This window comes from Brassica rapa, unplaced genomic scaffold (genome assembly GCF_000309985.2).
Source record: "Brassica rapa cultivar Chiifu-401-42 unplaced genomic scaffold, CAAS_Brap_v3.01 Scaffold0202, whole genome shotgun sequence".
NCBI lineage: Eukaryota > Viridiplantae > Streptophyta > Magnoliopsida > Brassicales > Brassicaceae > Brassica > Brassica rapa.
In genome coordinates this window covers 85,455-95,357 of record NW_022610146.1, presented here as the reverse complement: position 1 = coordinate 95,357, position 9,903 = coordinate 85,455, and the positions used below count along the sequence as shown (strand labels likewise).

General features: G+C 47.3%; 1 protein-coding gene across 1 annotated transcript; it reads right to left on the bottom strand.

Annotated features, from left to right (window-relative positions):
* Positions 1–6,875: 6,875 nt before the first annotated feature.
* Positions 6,876–7,427, bottom strand: LOC117129844. The gene is made up of 2 exons (XM_033283074.1): positions 7,379–7,427; positions 6,876–7,306 (listed from the first exon to the last, which is right to left on the bottom strand). The coding sequence occupies exons 1-2, from the start codon at positions 7,425–7,427 to the stop codon at positions 6,876–6,878; spliced, it is 480 nt and encodes a 159-aa protein (XP_033138965.1).
* Between the last annotated feature and the right edge of the window lie 2,476 nt (positions 7,428–9,903).

Below are 9,903 nucleotides of genomic sequence, written 5' to 3'. Positions count from 1 at the left end.
ATGGACAGCCACGGATGTCCTGTGTGTGCTAACGGACACAGGCGGACACACACGAACACACACGGACAGCCATAGACGTCCTGTGTGTGCTAGCGGACACCCCCGGACGTCCTGTGTGTACTGAACAGACAGCCCATGTGGGCCAATATCACCCGAACAGTCCGCGGGAAGGGTCAGCGTGCTGACTCCAAAGACCAACGTGCTGATATGTGTACTGATGGACAGCCACAGACGTCCTGTGTGTGCTGACGGACAGACACGGACACACACAGACAGCCACAGACGTCCTGTGTGTGCTGACAGACACACACGGACGTCCTGTGTGTGTGCTGACGGACACCCACGGACATCCTGTGTGTACTGAACAGACAGCCCACGTGGGCCAAAATCATCCGAACAGTCCACAGGAAGGGTCAGCATGCTGAGTCCAAGGACCAACGTGATGATATGTGTACTGATGGACAGCCACAGACGTCCTGTGTGTGCTGACAGACAAACACGGACACACACGGACAGCCACGGACGTCCTCTGTGTGCTGACGGACACCCACGGACGTCCTGTGTGTGCTAGCGGACACCCATGGACGTCCTGTGTGTACTGAACAGACAGCCCACGTGGGCCAAAATCACCCGAACAGTCCACGGGAAGGGCCAGCGTGCTGATATGTGTACTGATGGACAGCCACGGACGTCCTGTGTTTGCTGACGGACACACACGGACGTCCTGTGTGTGCTGACTGACAGCCACGGACGTCCTGTGTGCTGGCGAACACCCACGGAGGTCCTATGTGTACTGAACAGACAGCCCACGTGGGCCAAAATCACCCAAACAGTCCACGGGAAGGGCCAGCGTGCTGAGTCCAAGGACCAGCGTGCTGATATGTAAAGTGATGGACAGCCACAGACGTTCTGTGTGTGCTGACGGACAGCCACGGACAGCCACAAACGTCATGTGTGTGCTGGCGGACACCCACGGACGTCCTGTGTGTACTGAACAGACAGCCCACATGGGCCAAAATCACCCAAACAGTCCACGGGAAGGGCCAGCGTGCTGGCGGACACCCCCGGACGTCCTGTGTGTACTGAACAGACAGCCCACGTGGGCTAAAATCACCCGAACAGTCCGCGGGAAGGGTCAGCTTGCTGAGTCCTAGGACCAACGTGCTGATATGTGTACTGATGGACAGCCACTGACGTTCTGTGTGTGCTGACGGACACACACGGATACACACGGACAGCCACAGAGGTCCTGTGTGTGCTGATAGACACACACGGACGTCCTGTGTGTGCTGATGGACACCCACTGACGTCCTGTGTGTACTGAACAAACAGCCCACGTGGGCCAAAATCATCCGAACAGTCCACGGGAAGGGTCAGCGTGCTGAGTCCAAGGACCAACGTGATGATATGTGTACTGATGGACAGCCACAAACGTCCTGTGTGTGCTGACGGACACACACGGACACACACGGCACACACGGACAGCCACGGACGTCCTGTGTGTGCTGACGGACACCCACAGACGTCCTGTGGTTGCTGACGGACACCCACGGACGTCCTGTGTGTACTGAACACACAGCCCACGTGGGCCAAAATCACCGAACAGTCCACGGGAAGGGCCAGCGTGCTGAGTCCAAGGACCAACGTGCTGATATGTGTACTGATGGACCGCCACGGACGTCCTATGTGCGCTGATGGACACACACGGACAGCCACGGACGTCCTGTGTGTACTGACGGAGAGCCACAGACGTCCTGTGTGTGCTGGCGGACACCCACGGGCGTCCTGTGTGTACTGGAAGGGCCAGCGTGCTGAGTCCAAGGACCAAAATGGGCCAAAATCACCCAAACAGTCCACGGGAAGGGCCAGCGTGCTGAGTCCAAGGACCAGTGTGCTGATATGTGTACTGATGGACAGCCACAGACGTTCTGTGTGTGCTGACGGACACACACGGACGTCCTGTGTGTACTGAACAGATAGCCCACGTGGGCCAAAATCACCCACGGACAGCCAAAATCACCCGAGAAGCCAAAAATTTAAAAATAAATATTTTTGAAGAAATTTTTCTGAAAGGAAACATCCAAAATATGTCAACAAAGAGTTTAGGATGTCGAGTGTTGATCAAAAGTTGCTGTAGAAATCCGTTTAGACCACGAAACACCGAACTTTGTAGCATGCAAAATACATGGTTAGAAGCAAAAGAAAATCGTGAAAATGTACCAGAAAATAGCTTTATCCATTCTTATGAAGCATGCAAAAAATCAGATTCAAATTCGAAGTATTTTTTTTTACATTAAAAATACTCCCGGAACACAACCAATGTCTACTGGTCACAAACTGAAAAATAGTGTTTTGTCTATATAAGGGGTAGGCACTCTTTTGAGCCTACCCTCAGTACCCGAATGGGTATGTAATGTTGGACTGCTCGGTCCAACACTATCGATGGCTAGGTTAAGGTCGTTGGCCAGATTGTCTCCGGTGAATTTTCCGGTAACTTTTCTGGTGAATTTTCCGGCGGACCGTTTTGTCCCTAACTTCAAATTTTCGCGCTTGTGTGGTCTTGGCCTGGTTTCACCCGTCTTCCAGTTGCTCTTTTGATTACATATCAAGAGTGGTTGGAAAGATTGATTTTAGCGGGGCAAATGAACATTTGGCGTATGAGTGGTGATTGGATAGCTAGTGTTTGTAGGTTCTGTGCTCGCGCACCCAACTACAGACCAACTATCCTCCTCAGTTTCTTCACTAGCGTAGTTTTATGCTTGTTGAACTGATCTGGGGCATGTGTTGCATACCTATCTAGAAGGAATTTTTAAGCTTTGCTTAAAATGTTGTTTGCGGCATCTCCTTCAGTGGGGAAGTCGTGAACACATAAGCCGGCACTTGTGATCCTTGCGTCTTTGCATAATTTATGCATTGTTCGCAAAGGTGAATAAGCTGTTTGCTGAGATCTCGGTTGCGGAAATATTGTGGCGGTGACTCGAAGAAATTATGTCCCGCTAAGCATGTTTGTCTCCGGACAAAAGATGACGGTCAAGTCTGCGTCTGTTCCCACTTTCCATGTGTTTGCGGGAATATGACGTGGTCTTGCCCTGATTTATGAATGCTACCTGGTTGATCCTGCCAGTAGTCATATGCTTGTCTCAAAGATTAAGCCATGCATGTGTAAGTATGAACGAATTCAGACTGTGAAACTGCGAATGGCTCATTAAATCAGTTAAAGTTTGTTTGATGGTAACTACTACTCGGATAACCGTAGTAATTCTAGAGCTAATACGTGCAACAAACCCCGACTTCTGGAAGGGATACATTTATTAGATAAAAGGTTGACGCGGGCTGTGCCCGTTGCTCTGATGATTCATGATAACTCGACGGATCGCATGGCCTTAGTGCTGGCGACGCATCATTCAAATTTCTGCCATGTCAACTTTTGATGGTAGGATAGTGGCCTACCATGGTGGTAACGGGTGATGGAGAATTAGGGTTCGATTCCGGGGAGGGAGCCTGAGAAACGGCTACCACATCCAAGGAAGGCAGCAGGCGTGCAAATTACCCAATCCTGACACGGGGAGGTAGTGACAATAAATAACAATACCGGGCTCTTTGAGTCTGGTAATTGGAATGAGTACAATCTAAAGCCCTTAACGAGGATCCACTGGAGGGCAAGTCTGGTGCCAGTAGCCGCGGTAATTCCAGCTCCAATAGCGTATATTTAAGTTGTTGCAGTTAAAAAGCTCGTAGTTGAACTTTGGGATGGGTCGCCCGGTCCGCCTTCGGTGAGCACCGGTTGGCTTGTCTCTTCCGTCGGTGATATGCTCCTGGCCTTAACTAGCCAGGTCGTTCCTCCGGTGCTGTTACTTTGAAGAAATTAGAGTGCTCAAAGCAAGCCATACTGTCTTCTCTCACTCTAGTAATGTTATCGTAAACAGGTAAAGATCTTGTTCTCTGCAGATGGCTCCTATCGTGTCCAAACATCTCACTGATGCCATTTCCATTATTCTTATCTGATCTGTAACTCAATCCTCTGCCTGTCCAATACAAACCCTCTCCCCATATCCGACCTCGTCCATCATCACCTGTCCCGCGATTAGCCATCTGCACACAATCAAAAGGGTAAGTCATAATCCTACTACGGGAAGCGGCTGGTTTCCTAATCATCATTTTGCGACTCCTTTGACTCTATAAAATCGTTAAAAAGCACTTGTGTCACGCATGGACGAAACCATGCTCTGATACCACCTCTGTAACACCCCCGAACCATTTTAGGCATAGGTCGAACCACCGGCCAACAATCAAAGAAGAACATGACCGATGGCCCGACCGTCTACGAAGGTTCAGGAGCGCTACATGATGGGTTAACGGGAAATCCAGCCAAAGTTACAAAAAGTGCAATTCGTAACTAGACCAGGCCGCCCACTAACACGTCCCATCAGACAAAAGCCTAAGGCTTCTCAACCCGTACTCCAATCTGACGTTGTGTTAGCTCGGACAAGCTAATATCAGAACAACCAGGCATTTTCACAAAACATTCACTTTATTTATCTTATATAATATCTGGTTTACAATACACAAAATATTATACAAGTGGTGGCATGCCAAGAAAGCGAAAGTACATACTTATATTCTGAAAGCGTCTTAAGCAAAAAGATGCAAATCTACACCAGCCAGCCTAGCCTCCCGCGCCTTCTATGAGCTCACTACTGGTAACCTGAAAACAACAACGAGTGAGGGGTGAGTTAACAAATACAACCCCTCGCTATCCCACCCCGAACAATCTAAAGCGAGAGGTTCGCCAAACAACACAATTCAATAACAATAAGCAATATCCAAAATACACAGCGGAAACGATAGCAAGATAACTAGCATTATGCTAATTATTAGCTCATCACCAAACTCAAACTCGATTTAAACCAGGGTTTAACAACCCAAAACACGATATAATATATATAACAAACTCAGGCCCTGGTGACGTTATGTTCCTCCTTCACTATCGGCAATATCCTATCTTCCTACCACAAAGGCCAGAAGAAGGAACTTTCAACCGACCGCGGCCCACTGTCCTTCGGGTCACCGCGCGACAGTCCACAGTCCTTCGGGTCACTACCACATTACACCGTCATGTAATAACTCAGCCATAGGCCATGACCCCGTCTATCTGAGTCTTCCCTATCCAGCGAATAAGGGGTTTCCTTGAACCCGCCTGGTACGAGGTCTGAAGGAACACTAACTCACCCCAATATGCCTAGCATTGTGGGTTACATAAATTCTATCGGCCAATATACGATTAATACTAACCCCGGTAAAAATAACACAAGGTTTCTAGGATTAATTACCACACAATCAACACATCCACCTCAAACATGCCTAGCATTGTGTGTTACACAAATGCTCTATGGCCAATATATGATTAATACTAAAACCGGTAAAATAACACAAGGTTCCTAGTATTAATCGCAAATTAACACAATCAATCATATTCCAGAATCTAACATAAGACTAATTCCAGAATACCTAACTATCCACAACTTAGCGATATTATCTAAGCATTCCGCATTCGCTAACTAACCAATCAACCTAACCATTAGCATGCTACTACGGTTCTCAAGCAATAACAAGCATGCTATCAACTTAATCAACCTAACCTCAATTTTTAACTAGTCAAACTGTTACTCAGTTAGACCTGTCCTCCTGCCATGATCCAACATCCAAGTAACGGGACCCTGCATGAAAACAACTCAGCAATCAATTGATTATAACTCACAGTTTTTGGTTGACCGTGGCGTTGACCCCAAACCCAACTTCTGCGATCCGAACCCTTTCCCGACATTCACAAGTAGACCCTCTTCTTGACTGATCTCCACTTGAACTGGTGTCCACTAGAACTGATTTCTCTTCACTTGAAAAGAACCATTTCCAGATGCTGACTCCAAATCGGCAGAGTAATTGTTCTCGAAAACTGCTTAAATCGCTCGAAAACTATCGAAACTCGATCTTTCATTCTTTGCTTTCTCTTTACGTTTGGAACTAGGTTTGATGTGTTCTGGATGGGTTGAAATTAGAGGGGGTCGTGGACTATTTATAGGAATCAGCAACCAATCAGGAACAAGCCGTGCGGCAGCCCGTATGTCCGTTCGCATGGCTCCAGACGCATGCGCGGCGACACCTCGTGCTTCACATGGCTGGCTGCATGTCTCAGTCTCATGCATGATGACACCACGCCCTCTACCTGTCTGGATGCATGGCCTGGCTCCATGCAAGGAGACAGCATGTCCTCCACATGTCTGGCCGCATGCCCCGGTCGCATGCATTGCAACACCTCGTGCTTGGCCGATCCACCTCGTGCTCCACTTGTCATCTTGCATGTACAGGTTGCATGTACTGCAGCACCACATACTCCCAGGAGTTTGACACTACGTCCTGAACACATACACATCAAGCCACCTCGAGCTTCTTGGTCAATTCGGCCGATTTCGACCTTTCCGGTGAATTTTCGTCCCGCGATCAATCCCAAATATATTTCTACGCCCGTTCTGATGGCCTGAGTATTTTTAATAACCTCCATTTAAACTCTGATCTTAAGGAAAAATATTTCCCGAGCTTCCGGCTTTTTGAAAAATTCCATAATACCGGAATTTAGGGTTTTTCACCCAATTTCCGATCTTCCTCTTGTGCTTCCAAAAGTGTCATTCTTCAAACGTCCTTTGAATCAATCTACCACATTTTCTAACCATTGTCTAGTGGCATACTTGACTCATGGTTTAGACAAGAACAATCTGATCGTCCGCGACTCGACAACCCAAAAGATATTCAACCATTCTCTTTTTTTTTTTTAAGGGTTTCTGCATTCTCCCCCCGTTAACAGAATTCGTCCTCGAATTCTAAGGCTCTGAGGGGCCTCCTTTATCCATCACAACGTCCTCTCGGATAAACTCCGGGTGATCGGTTTTAAATCTCGCTTCATCCTCCCAAGTAACATGAATCCTGTTTTGTCTTCTCCAGAACACTTGTACTTGAGCAATCTCACGATTCTTGAGCTTCCGAATACGCCGTTCTGCCAATCTGATTGGTCCTTCCGGATACGTATGGTTTGTCCTGAACTCCTTTAGTCTCTCGGGTTCAACAGCACTTGGATCCCGTATATGTTTCCGAAGCATGGAAACATGAAATACAGGATGTAGATGCATATCCGCTGGCAGATCCAAACGGTAAGCTACCTCACCAACCTTCCCGATGATCTTGTATGGACCAATGAACCTGACCTTAAGTTTCCCGACCTTGCCAAATTCGTCCTTCCCTTTCTGTGCAGTAACTTTCAAATAGACCCAATCTCCTATCTCGAAAGTTACCTCTCTTCTTGACTAGTCTGCGTACTTCTTCTGACGGTCTTGAGCCTTCTTCATGTTGGCCTGAATCGTCTCCGGCTTAATCATGGTCTCCTGAACAATAGGTGACCCAAATATTCTTCTTTCGCCCACTTCCGTCCAACACATAGGCGTCTTGCATGGCCTTCCGTATAAAGCTTCATAAGGTCACATCCCTATGCTCGAATGATGACTGTTGTTATACGAGAACTCAACCAATGGTAAATGCTTCTCCCAAGTTCCTGCCCAATCAAAAATACACATCCGCAGCATGTCCTCGATGGTCCGAATGGTCCTCTCCGTTTGGCCATCTGTTTCTGGATGGAACGCCGTGCTTCTGTACAGTTTAGTTCCCAAGGCTTCTTGGAATGCTTCCCAGAATGATGCTGTGAACCTTGGATCGCGATCTGAGATGATGTCTGAGGGTACACCATGTAATTTCACGATTTGGTCGATGTATAGCTCGGCCAAAACTTCAACTTTATCAGTGTCCCGCATAGGCAAAAAGTGTTTGACCTTGGTTAACCTATCCACAATCACCCATATCGAGTTGTTCGATCTACCTGGCGCAGTGGGTAATCCGGTAATGAAATCCATGGAAATCGAGTCCCATTTCTATTGAGGTATCGGAATACTTTGTAACAATCCTCCTGGTACTTGATGCTCGACCTTGACTTGTTGACAAGTTGCACACTGAGCAACCCATTGTGCTACTGACCTCTTCATGCCCGGCCAATGATAGTATCTTCTCACGTCTCGGTACATCTTCAAACTTCCAGGATGGATACTATGTAAAGAATGATGTGAAATCCTTAGTATCTCATGTCTCAGCCCTTGCCCTTTAGGAACCGTGATCCTCCCATTAATTAGCAAGGTTCCATCCTCGGCCAAGTAGTATCCAGCATTACTTGGCCTGCCTTGTCCTTTGAGTTCCTCAGAGATCTTCAACAGCTTCTCATCCTTAAGTTTTTCCTCTCTAATTCTCTGAATCAAGCTGGCCTGATTCACCGCTTGAAGTCCCAATGGCTCACTTGTCTGCCCTTCCAAAACGACCAACTTCACTTGTTTCAACTCCTGGTTCAACAGCTCCACTTCTTTTTCTAAATCTGCGTCCAACTTTCTTCGACTTAAGGCGTCCACAACAACATTCGCTTTACCAGGATGGTAGTGAATCTGTATGTCGTAGTCAGCCACAAACTCCATCCACCTACGCTGGCGCAGGTTGAGATCTGGCTGAGTGAAGAGGTATTTAAGACTTTGATGGTCCGTGTATACCTCCACTTCTTCTCCATACGAATAGGATCTCCAAATTCGCAAAGCGAACACCACGGCCGCTAACTCGAAGTCATGTGTACTGTAGTTATCCTCATGCTTCCGTAGTTGTCGCGAGGCATACGCGATGACTCGCCCATCTTGCATAAGAACACAACCTAACCCAACTCGTGAAGCATCCGTGTAAACCGTGTAAGGTTTACCTTGCTCGGGCAAAGCTAACACAGGTGCGGTCGTGAAGGATTCCTTCAACTCATAAGAAAGGAACTCCTTTAGCGGTAAGTTTAGTTAAAGACTTTGCAATGGAGGAAAAGTTCTTAACAAACTTCCGATAATAGCCCGCAAGTCCAAGAAAACTCCTCACTTCTGTCACAGTGGTAGGTCGAGGCCATTCTCGTATGGCTTGGACCTTTTCTGGATCAGCAGCCACGCCCTCTCCTGATACTATGTGACCCAGAAATCCTATCTCTCTCTTCCAAAACGAGCACTTGCTGAACTTGGCAAATAGCTTCTGATTCCGTAACCTCTCCATAACCAGTCTCAGATGCTCGTTGTGCTCCTCCTTACTTCTCAAATACACCAGAATGTCATCAATGAAAATGATCACGAACTTATCAAGGTAGTCGTGAAACACTTCATTCATCAAGCGCATGAAAGCCGCAGGTGCGTTTGTGAGACCAAAGGGCATAACTACAAACTCGTACTGCCCATACCTCGTCTGAAACGCCGTCTTTATAGTGTCCGACTCGGCAATAGGAATTTGGTGATGCCCTGACACCAAATCAATCTTCGAAAACCAACTAGCTCCCTTTAGTTGGTCTAACAACTCGTCTATCCTTGGAAGAGGATACTTATCTTTTATCGTGATGTTGTTGATACCACGATAATCGAAACACAGCCTCATACTTCCGTCCTTCTTCTTCACAAATAGCACAGGAGCTCCCTAAGGTGAAGAGCTTGACCGGATGAATCCCTTTTCCAATAGATATTCCAATTGTTTCTTTAGCTCGGCCAACTCCGCAGGTGCCATCCGATATGGTGCCTTAGCTATAGGTTTTGCTTCAGGCTCCAAATCAATACTAAAGGGATTACTCCAAGGTGGAGGTAATTCCTTTAGTGGTGCAAATACATCCTCAAACTCCTGGACCACTTCAATGTCTTCGACCTTAACTTCATCATTAGTGGCTCCTCCACTAACCGATAAGGTCACCAAATATACTTCCCCATCTTGAAACAGATCTTGTACTCTCATTGCTGCTACCAAAGACACAGT